The following is a 20519-nucleotide window of genomic DNA, read 5'->3' as shown; positions in this document are numbered from 1 at the left end:
CAGCGTCTGAAAGGCAGTTCCCACGGTTCAGATTTCTCCCTAGGGCCAAAGGCCATGCCATCCATGCCCTCCCCCAAGTGGGTCAGCCCCCAGAGCATTGACGATTAGGGCTGAATGAAGCTAGGATTTCCAGTCCCCCACCCCTGCTAACCAGCAACGCCTCAGGCAGTCCTTTCTGCTGTCTAACCACTGCCACTCCAACTTTGGCTTGGCTTTCCACTCCCAGAGGTTCCAAGACACCATAGTTATCAATACTTTGGTTTTATTTTAAAACTGTGAAAACAAAAATAAATATCTGAAGAATAAGAATACAGGGCTGGGTGCAGTGGCTCATGCCTGCAATCCCAGCACTTTGGGAGGCGGAAGCAGGTGGATTGCTTGAGCCCAGGAGTTCGAGACCGGCCTGGGCAACATAGTGAGAACCCCTCTTTACAAAAAATACAAAAATTAGCCTGGCTGGTGGTGCACCTGTAGTCCCAGCTACTCGGGAGGCTGAGGTGTAAGGGTCACTTGAGCCCAGGAGTCGGACGTTACAGTGAGCCCTAATGGGCCACCGAACTCCAGCCTGGGCAACGGAGGGAGATCCTGTCTCAAAAAAAAAAAAAGAAAGAAACGGAGTGAAGTGGGGTAGTGGGGCTGGAGACTTGAGGTGTCCTGGCTTTGGTAGTCTTGAGTGGGGGCTCCAGGGGCCTGGGATCTGCGGCTGTGTTCCTCCCAGGCCAGGCCCTGCTCAGTCCCCGCTGGGAGGTCTGGGGGCTCTTCCAGCCTCGCCTGCCTGCGGCTCCCAAGCGGGGCGCTGCGTCAGCGGAACCCGCGCCGGGATTAGCTCCCTGGCGCCCGCCTGCGCCCGGGGCTCTGTCGGGGAAGCTGGGGGCGCCGCCCCACGGGGGCCTCTTCCGCCGGGCCTCAGCCTGGATCCCGGGCCGGACCCCGCGTGGTGCCCGCAGCTCAGTGATGACCCATGTCCTCCATACCCACGCGGCCCCAGACGCCCAGCACGAAGCTCTCGATGTCGCACTCATTGACGCCGCGCACGATGCGGAAGTGACCCCTCTCGCCCCAGGCTGGGCCCCAGGAGTTGGCCGCGGTCTGAGAATAATGGGGGTGATGAGAAGGGGAATGGAAGTGGGGCGAGGGGAAGAGGGGGCGGAGAAAGGGACAGGAGCCTCACCCAGTATTTGAGCTTCCTTCCATCTGGCCGTGTCTCCTCTCCCCATCTGTGGGCAGAGCAGGGGTTGGGGAAGGGCGCTTGGTCTACCTGCTCTCAGTTACTTCGACGTGGGAGACCTGCCCCATCCAGCCCCCAGTTGCCTTTGGAGAGTTGAGGACACCCTCAGAGCTCAGGCAGGTCTCTGTACCTCTCTGCACCTCCCTAGCTCTCACACTGGTAAGTCTGCGCACCCAGGTCCAGGGTCGGGGAGGGGCACCCAGGGTAAAAGTGGAGGGGGGATGAGCAGAAGAGGAAGGAACCTGGGTCCTCCAAAGACCCACCTCCTGGGGCCAGGTCTGTGGGACCACACACATCCACCTGCCCTCCCTAGCTTGGGGATCCAGGGAGTGGTAGGTGCCAAGGGCCAGAAGGAAGACACTGAGAATATGGGTACCTTAGAGACCCCCAAATCCCACCGCAAAGCACATTTCATTGAGTTCATTGAAGTCAGTGACTCTAATATCTGTATTTCCTAAATCGGATAGGGAAACTGAGGCCAGGGGAGCGACCTCCCAGGTCACTCGGTGGGTCAGGCAGAGCTGGGACAGGTGCAGAGGTGGGGAGAGGTTGGGAAACTCTTGAGTCTCTCTTTGTTATTTCACTGGGGTTATTTTATCCCAGTGTCAGGAAGGAACAGTTCCTAAAAAAACCTTCAGAGGCTCCCAACCTTCAGTGTGACCCAGGGCCGGTCTTTTTCTGAGTCTCAGTTTTCTCTCTCTTGAAATGGTGAGAACAATCCTGGCTCTTTAGAGAGATTGTGAGAACTCAAGGCAGGTTCCAGAGCCCCTAGCACAAACCCTGCTCTCCCCAACCCCTCTGCCCACACAGCCCTCACCCTGTGATCTTGACTGAATGGGTCCCATGCCGGCGGTATCTCTCTGGCCTCCCAAGGTTCACTGGCGTGTGGCTGTAGATGCCTCCCTTGTAGAGGAAGAAATCCTCGTGCACCTCCATGAGGGCTGTGGGCAGATGTCAGGGTAGGGTCTGCTCAGCCTGTTGGCACAGGCACCAGTGCCTGAGTCTATTGGGGTATGCCCAGGCACCAAGGCCCCTCCATATCAAAGCTCTAGGCGCTGCCTGTGGGAGGGGAGGTCCCACCACTACCGACCCCTCTGGACATGCTGCTGAATGCTATGCAGACCACTTGTGCCACTGTGCCAAGTCTCAAGCAGGGACAAGCTTCTGGAACCAGGGTGCTGGATAAGGGGCGTTTACCTTGGACAGGGCCATTCTCCATCAGCTCCTTCATGATCTCTGTGTCCTGGAGGGCAGGGGATGGACAGAGAGCATCCGTCAGGGGTGAGACTCCAGGCTTTCACTTCCCAAGCCTCCTGCCTCTGTTCCTCACCCAAGTGCTGACTTACGTTGGAGCCGAGGCGGTAGGCAGGAGTGACCTGGTAGATGTTGTTGTTATTAACGTGGCCGTTGGGGCAGCGGGCGGTGGCCTGGCGCTTGCCCCGACCCGTGGCTCGGCTGTGCATCATACAGGGGGGCGCGGGGCCAGCCTTGTCTCGCTCACGGCCCGAGAAGGGGTAGCAGTGGTCAGACACCACCCTGGAGAGGCAAGAGGGGGTGAAGGCAGAAAGACCTGGTGCATCATGGCCCAGGCCATGCCCATGGAGTTTCTCGCCCTCTTCCCTGCCCACATCCCCATTGCTGCATACCCTCGGCGACGCAGGAACCACCAGGCACCATCGAGACGCCCACCACGGCAGCCCTGCTGGTGGTGGGTGTTACAAGACAGCAGGTTCTGGGGCGACAGGATGGGTGTCATGTGTCCCAGAGAATGGATAGAGACACGATCGGATGCCACAGCTGGTGGGGTGAGGCAGAGGGGCCGTCAGGAGGCTCAGAACTTGGCCCTCCTCTCCCAGGCACCAGCCCTTGCCCCTCCTCTCCCGGGCACCAGCCCTTGCCCTTAGCTTACCTGCTGTGGAGAAGGCCCAGGAGCCTGCACAGTTGCCCTGGTCAAGAGGCTCGTGAATCAGGTTGGGCCACTTCTCAGAGGCCTCGAAGGCCGTGGGAAGCACCTCCCCTGGGTTCAGCACTGTCTGCAAGATAAAGGTTGCCCTGTCTGCCTCCTGTTCTGCCCTGGCCTGCCCCTCAGGTGTCCACTGGCATTGGAGGGCCACCAAGTCCAGGGCCTTCTGAAGTTTGATCTTGAACCCTCCTGCTGCGGCAGGATTCCAGCTGCCTCCAACTTTGACTTGAGTTGAAGAATGCAGCACCATTTAGTGCCTCCCAGGTATCAGGTGGGGGTGACGAGTCCTGCTTTCCAGATGAGGCAGCTGAGGCCAGGCACGGGCAAGTGACCAGCCCAGGTCCCTCAGCTTTCCATTCTCAACCCCTGCCTCTTTCCTTTGCACCTTCTGTTCGGCCATAGCCTTCCCACCAGAGCCTTGGGCTCAGGCCTCAAAGGGCAGGGGAGGGAAGAGGCAGTAGGGTCCCATGACCAGGCAGGCTGCCAACACAAACAGCAGGAGGCAGAAAATAGCCAGAGGCCCAGGGGAAAAAGGGCAGGGCCAGGGTCTGGTCACCCCAGGCCAAAGTTTCTGCAGGGAGGGCCACTCCTGCCAGCCCTTGCCTCCCCACTGCCTGCGACTGATGGACAGATGCTCCAGCGCGTGTCCTAGTCCAGGCCTGCTTAAGGCCCCCTTCCTCACCCTTTCACTTTGGGCCTGGTTCCCATTCCTCTCCCAGAGGGTCCCACTGTCGGGAAGGGAGAAGCCCTCTCCTCCCTTGGGGTTCCATTGAATCGGCATTTATTTCTGAGAACTGCTGCCCTCTGGCCAGAGCTGGAGGAGTGTCTCTCCTTCCCTTCCCAAAATACCAAGGTGACCCCCTGTCCCCTTGGGCCCTGACCCAGCTGTACTGAGACCAACAACATTTTTCCCAGGCTGGAGAGATCGGGGGGAGCTGGTGCCAGGACCACAAAACTCAAAATGAGCATCAGTTCTTCCAGCGAAGCACATCTTGTGCAAGCAGGAAACAGAGGCCCAGAGAAGGGGAGTAACTTGTCCAGAGACACACAGCCTCATAGTAGGGAATGGGCCAGGCCCTTGGAGGAGCAGGGTACAGGGCCAGCATCCCTGAGGTTCTGAGCCATGGGGAGATGGCAGGATTGTGGGAAAGGATGGACTTACATAAATTTCATGCATGTTCATGACAGAGGAAGATGGGCGGATGGTGCCCAGGCGGTAGCGAATGCCCTCATCCAGGGTCATGCCCCAGAAGGCACTGTGGTTCCCAGCCTGCCACCTGAAGGAGAGAGAATGAAAGGAAGTCACAGATCTGCCAAGGCTCGGGGCCCTGGGGGTAGGTACACGTGAGTGGGAGAGAGGCACAGTGGTGGCTGAGTGCACACACAATCAAATCTGGGTACAGGAGTGCCCTGCTGGACATGCCCCCCAGCAGGGCATGCGTGGATATGTGCATGTGTGTGCATGTGTGCCCACTGAGGGTGCTTCTAGGACCTCTCACCCATAGTTGCCCTGGTTGATGGCGTTGATCATGTCTGGATCCACCAGGCATGGCTCTTGGTCACACTGCCACTGCCTGTTCTCCTGGCAGGTGCTGGCGAGAAAAGGAGAGAAGGAAAGGGTAAGTGGAGGGCTGGGGACCCTCTGAAGGAATACGACCTTGGAGGTTAACATGGGTCAGGGATTCTGTACCAGCGAATATGGAAGAGTCTCTAGGTGGTCCCATCCAGCCGGGTGGCTTCAAATGTCAATGTCTAGTTCATGATTCTCAAGTTTATATCTGTGGCCCAGATCTCTGCCTGAACTCCAGAGTCAAGGATCTCATGGCTACTCAACATCACTACCAAACACACCCTGAACCGAATTCCTGATCTCCCACACCTATTCCCTTCATAGTTGTCAGGAAATGGGAATTCCATCCTTCCTGGAGTTTGGGCCCCAAACCTGGCAGTCCCTGGTGACTTCCTCTCACATGCTGATCCAGTGCATCCACATATCCCGTGGGTCTACCTCAAGACCGCATCCAAAATCCGAACCGCCCTCATTCTCTCCTGCAGCCCCCTGAATCCGATCACCTCTCACCTGAATTCCTGCTGTGGCTTCCTCACTGTGGGTGCTCTCTGCATCTGCCCCGGGCCCCCCCTCCCAGGGTATTTTTAACACAGCTGCCAGAGTGACCCTGCTAAACCTGTCATATCATGTTGTTCCTCTGCCCAAAGCCATCCACTGGCTTCCCATCACAGAATAAGAGCCAAAGTTTAGTGACGACAAGGCCCTGCACGGTCTGTCCTCCTGTCCCCTGATGCCCTCCTCCTCCCAGTTCTGGTTCCAAGACTCCCACTAGGCTGGCTCCTGATGGTTCACACCGATCTGCCTGCTCCCCACCATCGTCTGCTTTTTTTGAGACAGGGTCTTGCTCTGTTGCCCCGGCTGGAATGCAGTGGTGTGATCTCAGCTCACTACAGTCTCTGCCTCCCAGGCTCAAGTGGTCCTCCCACCTCAGCCTCCTTAATAGCTGGGACTACACGTGTGCACCACCACACCCAGCTAAATTTTGCATTTTTTGTTGAGATGGGGTTTCGCTATGTTGTCCCGGCTGGTCTCAAATTCCTGGCCTCAAGCAATCCACCCTCCTGGGCCTCCCAAAGTGCTGGGATTTCTGCTGTGAGCCACAGGCCTGGCCTGTTTATATATTTTTGACCTGTTTCCTCATAGGCTCTAAATTCCTTGAGGGCAGGTATTGTTTGGTATTTTCAGTGCCTAGGAAAACAAAACCTAGCACATAATAAGCACCCAATAAATATTTGTTGGCTGAGTCAATGACTGAGGCCATATACTGAATTGACTAAGAGCATGGGTTCTGGAATTCAAATTCTGGGTTCCACTCCTAACCCACTAGCTGTGTGATCCTAGAAGAATCATTCAAACTCTGTCTCTGTCAATGCCCTTGTCTATAAAATCAGGATAATACAGTGGTACCACTTTCCAGGGATTCAATGACAGGCTTGTAAAGCATTTTGCACCAGGCCTGGCCCATCGTGAAGCGCTCGAAATTAATACCTACCATCACCGTTCTGTTACAGGAACCCCAGACCCCAGTTCTCTAAAGCTTCAGACTCACATCCCACTGACCTTCTGACCTTTCTGGATGTGCAAAAGGCACCTCAAACTCAAAACAGCCCGTCTGCCTCCCCCAAGCCTGCTCTTCCCTAACATCTTCAGCTCTGACAATGGCACCCGGTTGTTCACGCCAGAGCTCTGTGTGGTCTGCGGTGCCTGCCCACATGCCCCCCATCAGCAGGGCTTGGAGATGGCGTATCAGGAATCCTCCTGCCTCCTGCCCCTCCACCGTGGCCTCCCTGCTCCCGCCCCTCCACCGTGGCCTCCCTGCTCCCGCCCCTCCACCGTGGCCTCCCTGCTCCCGCCCCTCCACCGTGGCCTCCCTGCTCCCGCCCCTCCACCGTGGCCTCCCTGCTCCCGCCCCTCCACCGTGGCCTCCCTGCTCCCGCCCCTCCACTGTGGCCTCCCTACTCCCGTCCCTTGTCACCTCTCACCTGGACCACGGCACTGGCTTCTTCATCAAGACCGCTACCCCTTTAGTATTCCCGGCCATCCTTCCCTACCCACCCCCAGGCCAGAGAGATCTTTGAGGAACGTAAATCAGACTGCGTGCTCTCTACGTGGCTTCCCATGAGTCTCAGAACAAAACGCAGAATCCTCGGCATAGCTGATGTGACCCACGGAACGTGGCCTGCTCCTCTTTTGGGTGTCTCTCCCCTACCCCAGCTCCAGCTAAAATGAGCTCAGTCACCTCCCAGCCTTCCCCCAAGCCGCTCCCTCTGCATAGGCCAGGCCTCTTGTCCTCTCTTCTATCCTTCTCCCTGGTCTCAGCGTAAATGTCCCTTCCTCAGAGTGGCTTTCCCGCCCCCTCCCTACTGTAAGCTGGGACCCCCGTTATCCCCTCTTTCCCCTATAACACTAGACAGCTTGTCAGGATACACTCATTTATTGTCTTCCCATGCCCTTCGCCTTACTCTAGAAGTGGGACAAGGACTGTGTCTGTTGCGTTTCTGCTCCGTCTCATGAGCCCAGCACAGTGCCTGCCACGCAGAAGGTCTTTAATAAGCAGTTGTGAACGGAAGGGCTGCATTCTATGAATTCTATAATGCTTGTACAAGCTCATAGCTCTGTTATTACAAGATGCTCAACTGCCTCCTTCCAAGCTGCCTGAGGCTCCCACCTCCAATGTTGCCTTTTAAGGAGCCTCAAGGGGAGCCAAGACCCAGTATGGCTGCGCTCTTCAGCCCCGGAGCGGCGGGGGCACTTCTGGGGAGGGCCAGAGGAGTCCGTGGGCCGGGGAGGCACTCCTCGCCCTTCCTTTCCCCATCTGCACACCAGGCTGTTCCCCCTTTTCACACCTAGGCAGCAGCACCTGACCAGACTCTGGAAGCATCCCTTGAGGTCTCTGAAACCTGGACACTCCCCCACCTTCACCCCCAGAGCCGTCCAGAGGAGAGGGCAGTAGGCTGCTCAGTCCCTTCTTGCTGTCTCCTCCTTTGCCCCCAGGGCTGCCCACACAGGACCAGACAGGGCCAGTGGTAGCAGGTCCAGGCATTCCAGAGGGGGCCTAAGGGCCAGGGACAGGAGTGAGAGAGAGTTAACCCCTCAGCGTCCAGAGCCATCTTATCAGAACCTGCAGACTCGGGCAGGCGTGTTTTATCCTTCTGAACACACACACATGCACGGTGCTTACACAGCACGCTGCACACACACATGCTCTCACCCAGACACGTGCTGAAACGCCCCTCCCTCACTGTGACCCGGGCACCCCTCACCCTAGTGAGGCAATGGAAACAGCTTATGCGCAATGCATTCCAAAAAGTTTCCTTCTCTCTGGGGCCTCAGTCCCAGGCAAAGAGGGAGTGCGGGTGGAGTGGGTGCAGGGCCTCCTCCTCCAAGTCACAGGCTCCCCATTATTTCTATTAAGGTGTTCAGGGTTTCCTACCCGGCCCTTCTTCACTTCCCATCTCAGACTGAAGAAGGGGATACCCATGACCCCTTCCTCCTCCTTCGGGGAATGGTGGGGAGGGGTGGGGAAGGGAAGAGGAGCCACATTTCAGGGAAGGCCCTGCTAGATGCTGGCTGGCCGCCTGCTCAGCCATCCCTGACCCTCATCAGCCCGCGGCAGCGGATGCCACAGTCAGAGGTTTCCTTCCTGGCGCCCCATTTTCCCTCTGACTCTGCGGTGACAGCAGGAATAGCTGGGAGGGGTAGCCCAGCCCAAGCCCGGGGGGTAGGGGTGGTTGGGGAAGGACTCCCAGTTCAAGGGCAGCCCTTGGGCCAGGCACCCATGGCTGGCCATGCTTGAGGAATGCTGTTGGAATGATGTGAGATAAGTTGACTTGGTCAGTGTTAAAATTCCTCTGTTGCAGATGAGGAAACTGAGGTTCAGAGAAGGGTAAAGACTTTTCCTTGCAAAAGAGTCACAGGGATAGAGTTTGAACCAAGTCTGTCAGCCACAAGCCTCCCAAAGCAAGACCTCTCTAGGCTCCAAACACTCACCAACGGTTACAGTTGTCCCAGTAGGTTCCCAAGACTGGATAGATGCGACCTCCATGCATACATCCTGCTGGAAGGAAAGAGAAGTGAAACTAGAGCCAGAGAGGATGGGCTGATTGGTCAGATCCTCAGAGGTCAGGTACCTTGAGGTCAGGAATGTTTCCAAGCTCACCAATCTCTCTCTCTCTCTGACACACACACACACGTGCACGCACACATACACGCGCACGTGCACACACACACACACATACACACACACACACGCCAGCTCTCACTGAAATGAAAGCCAAACTATAACTGAAGACATCTCCTGCAGGGTCACACACCAACTGCGACTTGGGAAGTTCTTCAGTGATTCCAACCTGGATCCCTCTCACTTTACTTGGATGCAGCCACAGCATTCCCGGGATTCTTTGCCATTTAAATAAGTTAGGGTTAGGCCCAGAGTAGGTAAGCGACTGCCTTAAGACACCACAGCACTCTGAGATGACAGCTCAGGTATGCAGTCTGCCGGCCCAAGCAGCATGGAACTGTGGGAAGGAATGCAAGTGATTCTCCTATTGGACAGGGGCAAGTGCATGGAAAAGGATGACAGCGAGGCTGAAAGCAGGAACAGAAATGACCCATCTCCCAGGTATGAGCAGCAGAAAAATGTCTAAGATGACCCTCATCAACCCATGTGTACCTTATCAGCCCAAGAGTGAGTCAGCAGGTGCGGCCAGCACCTTCCGTGTCTGGAGTGGAGACGGAAATGTGGGAGAAACACGCCTGCCCGAGTCTGCAGGTTCTGATAAGATGGCTCTGGACGCTGAGGGGTTAACTCTCTCTCACTCCTGTCCCTGGCCCTTAGGCCCCCTCTGGAATGCCTGGACCTGCTACCACTGGCCCTGTCTGGTCCTGTGTGGGCAGCCCTGGGGGCAAAGGAGGAGACAGCAAGAAGGGACTGAGCAGCCTACTGCCCTCTCCTCTGGACGGCTCTGGGGGTGAAGGTGGGGGAGTGTCCAGGTTTCAGAGACCTCAAGGGATGCTTCCAGAGTCTGGTCAGGTGCTGCTGCCTAGGTGTGAAAAGGGGGAACAGCCTGGTGTGCAGATGGGGAAAGGAAAATTGGGAGAAAATGTGGGAGGCTGCCCTTTCTTTGGGCCAACTTAGAATTCTAACCAAGGAGCTTCTTCCATTCTTGCTGGAGAGAGTCAAGTTAAACCACAGCAGAGACTTCCCAGAGGGGCAGGGAAGGGTCCTAGATTCTACAGAGCCTGCCCTGGAAATGTCAGTGCATCCAGTTTTGCTCCTGAGCCTTGCTGAGTCTGGGGTGGACAAAGCGACCCGCCCTCCTGGCCATCTTGGTGCCCACCTTGGATTGGGGGAAAAGGGGGTGGCACGCCGAGGCAGAAGTCCCAGAAGTCAGGGCAGCAGTCGGAGACCGTGCGGTTGCAGAAGAGGTCACAGTAACAGATGGTGCCCAGGTAGGGCAGGGCACAGTCGTCGGCACGGCCACGGCAGCACAGGTCCTGCTCCTGGCAGTACCGGCCTCCCGCATCCCGGATGCCCCGCAGGTGCAGACCCGGTGCTAGCTCCCGGCGCCCACGACCCTTCTGGGCACCCAGAGCCACGTGGCCAGTCAGCAGCAGCAACAGCAGTAGCCCCAGTGGACATCGCCACATGGCGGCTCCTGGGCCCTGGGGGGCAGAGATGGTGGGCAGCAGAGACTCCCTGGCATACCAGAGACGGGTCTCCCAGTTTCCTGGAGCTGTGAGTTCAAGAGGGGCCAGCAGGGAGGGGAATCCCGATTCCTGAGTCCCCAGGCGGGACATGGGCTTCTTCTCCTCAAGCCCTCAGGAGCCTATGTGGGCCCTGGCAACAGGGGGATGGGGACTGGGCAGAAACGGAGCCCCTCCCCGATCTAGGCAGGGACCTTCAAGGACAAGGAAATGAGGGGTGGTGGCATTCTTGGTGCTCCCACCCAGCACTCATCCTGTGGACCCAAGGTCCTCTCTCCCGTCCTGGGCCCCTCTGCCCTCCAGCAGTCCCATCCCTGAACTGGGTCCTTGACTTTGTGCTCTCCTCCGTCTTCTGGGTCCCCCTCTCTTCTGCTCCTGTGTCCCTCTGTCCCCCTCCACTGTCCCTCTCTCTGCCATCTGTCTTAGTTCCTCTGCCTGCCCCCTCCTCCCGTTTCTTCCCGGTCTACGCCTTCCGCCCTCTGAGCAGGGGAGCGTCCCTACCTGGTGAGGGTGTGGGCTGGGGCCCAGGCTGCCCCGCGCGCCTCCGCCTCCTGGCTCTGCGACCGCCGGACACTCAAAGTCAAGAGAGGAGCGCGGGGCGGGGCGCGTTTTGTACCGCCCATCCTCTGCACCGCCCTGGCGGCGGGAGGGCGGGGCCGGCTGGCTTGTACCTGGAGTCACTACCCTACCACTCGGGACCGGAGTTGTGGGCTTGCAGGGTGGAGAGACGACAAGCACGCGATTGTCCTGGCTGGGTCTCCGGTGGTGGAAGCCGTTCCCTTAGGGGAACCCCAAGCAGGAAGGATTGTGGTCTGATACCGGGAAGGACTTCCCACTGGGCGTCCCTGTGGAGCTGAGGGGCTCTGGTGAAGGGGAGATGTGGGCAGCTGAGCTCCGAGTTATGGACACAAGTTTGGAAAAGGATGGGGAGGGCATGTGAGGCAAAATTCTCTAAGCCTCCCCTGACCCCTCAGTAATAAAAACAACCACGCACACCCCTCTCCATGGTGCCCCCCAGGCTTGGGTGCCGCCCCAGCTCCTAGGAATGATTGGAATTCCAGGAGTGTGATCCTTAGGTGTCCTGGGTTGCTGGCCTCGCGGAGGTGGGCATGGTGTGGGGGTGGCCCCCCGCCCAGCACCTCCCCCTCTAGCAAACCAAGGGTGTCCTGCTTAGCACCTGTCCCCCTCCAAGGACCCAAAGGGAAGGACCCTGCCAGCTGGCACCGCCTGCAGAGCCCCTCCTTCTTGCCCCAGGCATAAACCTTTCTTTGCCCAGGCTGGCCTGGGACCCAAACAATGGTGCTTCTGTCCCACCAGGTCTGCCGTCACCTTTTACCTTCTCATTATGCAATGCCCTCTCTTCCAACAGGTTGGGCCCAGGCCAGAGGTCTCTACCTGCAAAGAGGATAAAAGAGACTACACCTGGACAAACCCTCCCAGGCCCAGGCCTGAGCCTCACATGCTGGCCCCCTCCCACTGACCTCCCTGCATCCCTCCCCAAACCCAGGGGCATCTTCAGCTGGCCAGCCCCTGGGGGAAGGGAGAGAGCCGAGGACCATGGGCACCTGTGGCTGAGTTACCCCTGCCATGGACCACTGGGTGGTGAGTCACCAAGGAGGCCCTGCCCTAGTGGTAGGGGTGGAGGGACGATGTCCTGGGGCCCCAGCACTGGCACGAACACACCCAGGAGCTGTCCATCTGCTCCCTGCAGGGACTTGGGAGGACAAAGCCCAGGTGGGAAACTGAGGCTCAGAAGAACACACTTGCCTGAGGTCATGCGGCCAGAACACAGGTTCCCTGCCTGCCACCAGCCCACTCCTTTACCCCTAGTCACCAACTACAGGTCTCAACACGCTCCTGGTTGGGAAGTCCCTTTTCCTATCTAAACTTCGTTGATCTTACTGCAAGACAGGCCCCTTGGTATTGGTAAATATCATATCCTCAGGGTGAGAGATGAAGGCTGCTTTCTTTCAGAAGAGCTCACGCCCAGGGTGCCAGTTTTATGGGTCAGTTTCATGGTTCTGGGATTGGGGGCTGGCTCAGGGACATCTGATCTATCTTTTGCCCAAAATCACAGCCCAGCTACCCTCGTGAGTCTGGGTGTGTTATCTGTGTGTGTGCATGTACGCATGTGGATATTGAGTAGCGGAGTTTGTGGGGTGTTTCGGCTTCTGCTTGAGTGTGTCAGTCCACATCTGATCATCTGTGTTTCTTTTGTTTTGTTTTGTTCTGAGACAAGGTCTCACTTTGTTACCCAGGCTGGAGTGCAGTAGCACGATCTCGAATCACTGCAGCTTTACCTCCTGGGCTCAAGCAATCCTCTCACCTCAGCTTCCTGAGTAGCTGGAACTACAGGCGCACAAGGCACACGCCGCCATCCCTAGCTAATTTTTTTTGTATTTGTAGTAGAGATGGGATTTCACCATGTTGCCCAGGCTGGTCTCAAACTCCTAAGCTCAAGCAATTCACCTGTCTTGGCCTCCTGAAGTGTGTTTACCTGTCTGTCTGCTATGTACCTGTGTATCTGTGAGTCTGGATATTTTGGCTATCTGCCTGTCCTTGTCTGACTGTGTCTGCTTGTTTGTCCATTTACCTGTCCATCTGCTATGTACCGGTGCATCTGTGTGTGTGTATCTGTCTCTGTGTCCATCACAGTGTGTCTGTCTGCCAGTGTGTGTTTTTCGCCTGTATTTGTGCACTTGTTGGCTTGTAGGTCTGTGTGTGTGTCCTGTCTGTGTCTGCCTGTCTATGAGGTGTCTGTGTATCTGTGTGGGTGTCTGCCTGTGTCTGTGTGGGGATTGTGGCCATCTGCCTGTCCTTGTCTGTCTGTCTGTGTGTAAGAGGCAGGGACTCAGAGCAGGGTATGAGAACAGAGCCAGAGCCTCCCCACCATCACTGAGCTTGGCACAGAGCCCGCCCCAGTGGAATTTCGTGACTCACTAGGTTCCTTAGCCAAGGAGGAAAGGGCAGGACCGGGGGTGCTGGACACCCCCACTTTCCTTTTCCATGACCCTTTGCCTCCTGGTGACTCATTCTGTGACTTATTCTTTTTTTTTTTTTTTCCACACTGTCACCCAGGCTGGAGTGTAGTGGCGCGATCTTGGCTCACTTCGACCACTGCCTCCTGGGTTCAAGGGATTCTCCTGCCTCAGCCTCCCAAGTAGCTGGGATTACAGGCACATGCCACCACACCCAGCAAATTTTTAGTATTTTTAGTAGAAATGGGGTTTCACCGTGTTGGCCAGGCTGGTCACAAACTCCTGACATCGTTATCCACCCACCTCGGCCTCCCAAAGTGCTGGGATTACAGGTGTGAGCCACTGCGCCCGGCTCTCTGAATTATCTTTGACTAAAGTGGGGCCTTGTCCAAGGGCCTGGGACAGAGCAACAGGAGAGGAGACACCAGTGAGACTTTCCCCTCTGAGCCCTTCAGCCTTCCCAGAAGGCAGGTAGCCTGGGTCCCCGTGGTGGTTCTGTCCTCCCTTACTCTGGACCCCCGCAGCATGGCCTTTCTCTGGGCATTGGTACTAATCTGTACCCAAGTGCTCCCTGGAGGCCCTCTTGTGCTCTTTTACTTTTACAGAGGAAGGCGAAGCCAGAAAGGGGCAGTGACATGCCTAAGGACACACAGCAGAGCAGAAGCCCAGGCCTCCTCTCTTTAGAGTTCCAGAGCTCCCTGCACCCCACAACCTTCACGGCTGCCCTAAGTGCTCAGAATCAGCCATTCTCCTCTGTGGGCTGAGCAGGGCCTTCTGGGAAGACGAAGACCCGTTGTCTGCTCAACCCAGGTCCCTAGCTGAGGACCCGATACTTGAGTCCTAGGAATTCAGATGCTTGGGGCCCAAATGGTACCCCAGCCAAGGCTTGGGGCTCCCTGTGGCTCCCTGTGGTCAGTGGGACATGTCCAGAGCTCAGGGCAGTGCTCCCTGGGACTGAGTCTGAGATCTAGGCCAGGCCTAATAGTGTAGCATGTTGGGCCATGTTGTGATATGTTGGGGCTTCCCAGGGCTGATGGACTGTTTTGTAGGAAGACCCCACAGAGGGCTGCGTGACAGTCAGAGTGTGGTGCTATCATAGACGCTAGAGCTTGCAGCACATAAAGCTCCAGGCCATGTGGAAGTGTGCTGTGCCACACAATGGCATGCTTTACTGTTTCATTTTCTCATTCATTCAACAAATATTTGTTGAGCATTTACAATATGCCAGGTTCTGTGCTAGGTGGTGAGTGTACACTGTTGAACCAAACAGCTGCAGTTCTGCTATTGTGGAGTTTGCAATCTAATGGGAAGAGAGGCCGGGCATGGGGGCTCACGCCTATAATCCCAGCAGTTTGGGAGGCCAAGGCAGGTGGATTGCTTCACTCAGGGGTTTGAGATCAGCCTGGGCAACATGGTGTAACCCTGTCTCTACCAAAAATTCAAAAATTAGCTGGGCATGGTGGCATGCGCCTGTGGCCCCAGCTACTCAGGAGGCTGAGGTGGGAGGATTGCTTGAGCCCAGGAGGCAGAGGTGGCAGTGTGAGCTGAGATTGTGCCACTGCACTCCAGCCTAGGTGACAAAGTGAGACTCCATCTCAAATAATGATGATGATAATAATAATAATGGGAAGACAGACAAATAAATAAGCAACACCCCCCTCCCCAAAAAAGATCAAGAAGTCATTCCAAGATGTGGAGCGTTCTGATGCACATGGCATCAGAAGCTGGAGTAATGTGGTGGCCAAGGCGGTCTCTAATGTGATGTCTGAGCTGACAGCTGAGGGATGAGAAGAAGGCAGCCTCTCTCAGGGCCCAGCAGAGGCGTCCTAGGAACTGGATCAGCATGAGCAAAAGCTCTGAGGCCTGGCACAAGTGGTCCACTTAAGAAGATAGCCCCGAGCAGCCGGAGTGCAGCGAGCGAGGCGCACAGAGGAGCAGGAAGGGGCTGGGAGGAGGCTGGGCCGGCTCAGCCAGGACAGGCTGTAGGAAGGGGCTTGAATTGTCTTCTGACCACTGAGGAGATGGAAGCATGAGAGTAAAATCACCTGATTTGCATGTGCAAAAACCCACTCTGGCTGCACTAGAGAGAACAGATGATTGTAGGGTAAAAGTGGATTTAGAGAGGTCAGATGGAGGCTGGGCACCTGCCGTGTATGGTAGACAGCATGCCACCAAACAGACTCACAGAAGCCCTATTATCTCCATTTCACAGACGAGCAAGTCAAGATGCAGAAAGACTCTCTGATTTGCCCCAGGTCACACAGCTGTTAGGAACAGGGCGGTGCCCTGGTGCCCCGACACACTGCCTCTGCAGCGGCCACAGCTGTCCAAAAACTAAGTTGACTCTCACATCTGGTAGCGTCTGTGGTCATTCCCTGTGGGTGGAAGTGGGGAAATGCTGAAGACAAAAGACAGCTTTCCCGTTTCTGTCATATTTCTGTACCCTGGGTGTTTGGAGCCAGTTGAGCTCCAAGGGCCCCTGAGTGCTGTTTCCTTGTGATATTTGGGGGTTAACAGCTTCCCCTCATCTCTTAATTATCTGCCCTCCTTCACTTCAGCTGCACATTCGTTAAAGAATGCTCTCCCAGGAAAACAGCTTGGTGTTACCACCCGCAAACATCTTAGAAAACGAACGCTTTCCTTGAGTGCCTGTTTACAGAAACACTTTTACATCTCACTTGACATTTCCGGCAAATCTTGATCCTTCCAGCCAGGAATATTAACATATAGGTCTTGAAAAGTGCAAGAGCCTCCTCCATGGCTGCAAGCACATTTCACGCTCTTCTTTTTTGATCCCCAAGCAGACAGTGATAAGATTCCAATCACTGGGCAAATACCAACCCAACAGGAAGAATCACTTTGAAGAGCCTGGTTCTCGGGGTCAAATACTGTGGTGTGGCCTTTTGGTTGTAATGAGTTGAATGGAGGCCTCAGAAAGGATATATCCATGTTCTCATCCCCAGAACTTGTGAATGTGACCTTATTTGGAACAAGAGTCCTGGCAGATGTGATTAAGTGATGGATTTTGAGATGAGGAGATCGTTCTAGGCTATCTGGATGGACCCTAAATCCGTTGACAGTATCCTTATGAGAGACCCCAGAGGATAAAGACAGAAGAGGAAGAGGCAATGTGGCCCCAGAGGCCGAGATCAGAGCTTGGTGGCCACAATTCAAGGAACACCTGGAGCCACCAGAAGCTGAAGGAGGCAGGGGACAGATTCTCCCTGATCCTCTGCATATCCCAGAGGGAGGACAGCCTGGCCAGCACCTTGGTTTTGGACTTCCAACCCCAGAACTGAGAAAACAAACTTCTGCGGTGTTAAGCAGCCAGGTTTGTGGCAGCTCATCATAGCAGCCCGGGGAGAGAAATACAGTGGGCTTCCAGCTGAAGGGGGATCCATGAGGCCTGAGCTCCATCTGCTGATGGGAATCGCCAAACCCAAGGCTGTGTGCCGGTCAAGCCAGCACAAGCAGCTCATGCTGGCGAAAGCAGACCAAACCAGCTCAGGCAATATCAAGTCATCTTCAAGTGGTTCACACATTAGGTGGTATTGGGGTTAAGAGCCAGGTTTAAGGAGGTTTATCACTCAGTAGCCAGGTAAAGCGGGTTCCAGCTCTGGCTCCACCGCTCAGCAACTGGGGAAACTGGGGTAAGCTTCTTAAACGCTCCATGCCTCAGTTTCTCCATGTGTGAAATGAGGGCACTAATAACAGTCCCTACCTGCAAGGCGGTTGTGAAGATGATATGAATTCATATATGTAAGGCACTTGAAATTTACAATACTGACATACCACAAGTACAAAATAACTGTCTGCCATAATTAAGCTAACCCAAATTAAAACAGACACAGATGATTTGGAATAGTCAAGTAGACTCAAATATGTTCAAATGGAGCCCACCAGTTAAAACTAGCTGAGACCAGTGTGAACCAGCTCAAGCCTTTTGGGCCAAGCTGTACTAAAACCAGATTAAATCAGTCAAAACAGGATTAGAATAGTCGGTCTGGAATCTCTACACGCACGCCTGCACATTTGAGGGGTCTCTCTCCACCCACTCTGTACATCAGATTGAATAGTGACAAACAGCCCCATATCTCCCAAGAACAAACAAAACAGACAGGCAGAGGGTCGCTAATGTCCCCAACTAAGACACGCAGACATTTCCCTGTCGGAAACTCGCTCAAATTCTTTATGGCAGGTCAAGGCTCAAATATTAGAAACCAACTTCACAGTAAATAAACAAGAGACAGGATCTGTGGTCCAGGATCCCGAGGCGCTCATGAAACCCATGGGTAGGAAGTGCAGCTGGAGCCTGTGAGTGTCTGGAAGGCTATCAGAGTTCAAGGCCAATCTCTCTGGCCCAGGAAGGGGAATTAACTCCCTCAAGGTCAGGAGCTCCATGAGCAGCAGGCTGGTAGGGAGGTGGGAGCTGAAGGTGACAAGCTAGAAGTCAGGCTGTTGTGGGGCAGCTTGCACCAGTGAACACAAGATCCCCAACTTGTGGGCACTTGGAAGTCCTAGCTGTTCCCTGGCTCTACCCTGACCCCTGGGGTGCCCGCTTCACAGAACACCAGTAATGCATTTTCATCACTCCATGCTTCCTGGCAGAAGCAGACCTGCAAGGGGGCCAGAAGACACCTGGCTGGGTGGGCAGCAGCCCCTCCATAGTAACATCAGAGCCTGGGAAGATGAGGAGAATCCCAGGGGAGGGACAGAGTTCCCCTGTGTCACCACATGGCTACTTGGACACAAATGGACATGGGCAGAGAGAGGCATGCGGGTCACGGGCCTGGCAGGGAGTCAGGATCCCTCAGTGCCAGTCCTGGCTCTGCCGCTGACATGCCACGTGACCTTGAGCAAGTCACCACCCCGTCTGGGCTTTGCTAACCCATATCCAGAATGAGAAGGTATCCTCCATGGTCACTGGAGGTTTTAAATCATGTAAGTGAGAGAGAGCTCATTCAGCCCAACCCTCTGCAACTAAAGGAATGGAGACAGCGAGGGGAGGAATCGGGCCACAGTGATGAGGGGGACGCAAAGGGAACTATCACCACCATTGATTAGCCAGCTACTTGCGCTTGATAAACTCCCTCTTGGTGGAATAATGGGCTTTCTCACATCCAGCAGCACAAATGCTGTGAGCATCTACTACAGGCTGGGCATCTTCTCTGGGCTGGGCACTTGACATGGGCTATCTCATTTACCCCCCTAACAACCCTACGGGGTATTATCATCCCCATCTCACATGTGGGAAAACCAGAGAGAAGACTTACTCAGACACAACTATCTGAACCTTGTTTGCAGTTCCCCTGGGGCAGCAGGGAAAGCAAGGTGGGGGGAAGCCAGTGGTCAAGATTCCACAAGGAATGTTCCCCAGAATCAGCCTGTGGGAAGAAGGCAAAGGAACCGGTTCAGGCCCAGGAAGAAGCGGGGAGAAGGACAGTGTCCTGTGGACTTACTCGAAAACATCCATTTTTATTTGATTTTTAATTCATTAGTCACCACTTTTTATTAGCATCTCATGTATTCTTTCACATTTTCTTTCTGCAAGTACAAAAATGATGATTTTTTCTTTCTTTCTTTTTCTTCTTTGAGACAGGGTCTCGCTCTGTCACCCAGACTGTAGTGCAATGGTGCAATCTCGGCTCACCGCAACCTCCGCCTCCTGGGTTCAAGCGATTCTCTGCCTCCGCCTCCTGAGTAGCTGGAATTACAGGCATGCACTATGATGGCTAATTTTTGTATTTTTAATAGAGACAAGGTTTTGCTATGTTGGCCAGGCTGGTCTCGAACTTCTGGTCTCAAGTAATCCACCCGCTTCGGTCTCCCAAAGTGCTGTGCTTACAGGCGTGGGCCACCGTGCCCGGCCAAAAGTGATGATGTATTCTTAATGCCCATTTTCACATAAAAGGTTAACAATCTGCCCACGCCATGCTGTAACTTGTTTTTTTAAAAAAAAAAAAAAAAAAAAAAACTAATCACACATCTTAGAGATCTTTATCAGTAATTAGAGAGCAAGCTTCCTGGATCTTTTATATCACTGCAAAATATTCTATTATTAGAGTAAAATAATTCAATTTACCAGTTCCCTATTGTAAACCTTTGTTTCTGTTTTTTTCCCTATTTTTTCTTATGACAAACAGTGCTGCAGTAAGTAATTGTGTATATGCATTGTTTCATATGTGTGCAGCTAGCTGTACCTGAGGATAAATTCCCAGAAATGAATTGCTGGGTTAAGAGTACCTTGCTGTGTTTTTTTTGAGACAGGGTCTTGCTCTGTTGCCCAGGCTAGGGTTCAATAGTATGATCATGATACACTGCAGCCTTAACCTCCTAGGCGCAAGCAATCCTCCCACCTCAGCCTCCCAAGTAGCTGGGACTACAGGCATGTGCCACCACACCTGGTTAATATTTTCAGCATAGCAGAGTTTCATCATGTTGCCCAAGCTCGTCTTGACCTCCTGGGCTCAAGCAGTCCTCCAGCCTCAGCATCCCAAAGTGCTGGGATCACAGGAAGGCGCCACCGTGCCTGGCAGGTTGGAAGTATTGTATGAGTTTTCTATTGCTGCATATCAGACTATCACAAACACAGCAGTTTAAAACAACACCCATCAATTACCTCACAGTCTCACCTGAACTGGGTGCTCAGTTCAGGGTGAAACCAAGGTGGCGGCCCGACTTGGTTCTCTTTTGGAAGCTCTGGGGGGAAGATCTGCTTCCAACGTCACTCTTGTTGTGGGCAGAATTTGGTTCCTTATGGTGGTAGAACTGAGTCTCTGGTTTCTTGCAGGCTTCCAGCAGGGGCCTCCCCAGGATCCTGAAGGACACTCACAGTCCTTACCATGCCACTCCCTCCAACATCAAGCCAGGAATGGCCCAACGGATCTTTCTCATGCTTCGAATCTCTAACGAATTTCTCTTGCCAGAGAAAGCTTGCTGCTTTCCAGTGGCTCACCCAATCGGATCAGTCCAAGGGCGATATCCCTATCATTAAGTTAACTGACTTGGAACCTGAGTTAATCTGCAAAATCCCTTTTGCCATATAATGGAATACAATCATTTCATTCACATACT

The 20519-nt window shown here is 54.6% G+C and overlaps 1 protein-coding gene across 4 annotated transcripts; it reads right to left on the bottom strand.

The window, feature by feature from the left end:
* Positions 1-245: 245 nt before the first annotated feature.
* Positions 246-11049, bottom strand: TINAGL1 (tubulointerstitial nephritis antigen like 1). 4 transcript variants are annotated; one of them, XM_012440122.3, is made up of 12 exons: positions 10969-11049; positions 10101-10425; positions 8752-8815; positions 4691-4783; positions 4354-4468; positions 3138-3261; positions 2875-3025; positions 2575-2764; positions 2426-2471; positions 2046-2169; positions 1172-1217; positions 246-1089 (listed from the first exon to the last, which is right to left on the bottom strand). In XM_012440122.3, exons 2-12 carry the CDS (start codon positions 10408-10410, stop codon positions 949-951), a joined length of 1404 nt encoding a protein of 467 aa, XP_012295545.1. In that variant the 5' UTR covers positions 10411-10425; positions 10969-11049; the 3' UTR covers positions 246-948. The 4 variants fall into 4 exon arrangements, with proteins under 4 accessions (XP_012295545.1, XP_012295544.1, XP_012295542.1 ...); XM_012440121.2 differs by having other exon boundaries at positions 8752-8818; positions 10969-11007; XM_012440119.3 differs by lacking the exon at positions 10969-11049 and having other exon boundaries at positions 8752-8818; positions 10101-10920.
* Positions 11050-20519: the final 9470 nt, after the last annotated feature.

Source organism: Aotus nancymaae, unplaced genomic scaffold (genome assembly GCF_030222135.1).
Source record: "Aotus nancymaae isolate 86718 unplaced genomic scaffold, 86718_ANA_hifiasm-v0.15.2.pri h1tg000053l, whole genome shotgun sequence".
Taxonomy (NCBI): Eukaryota; Metazoa; Chordata; class Mammalia; order Primates; family Aotidae; genus Aotus; species Aotus nancymaae.
Note: the sequence above shows the minus strand (reverse complement) of the source record. Positions and strands in the feature narration are given on the sequence as shown.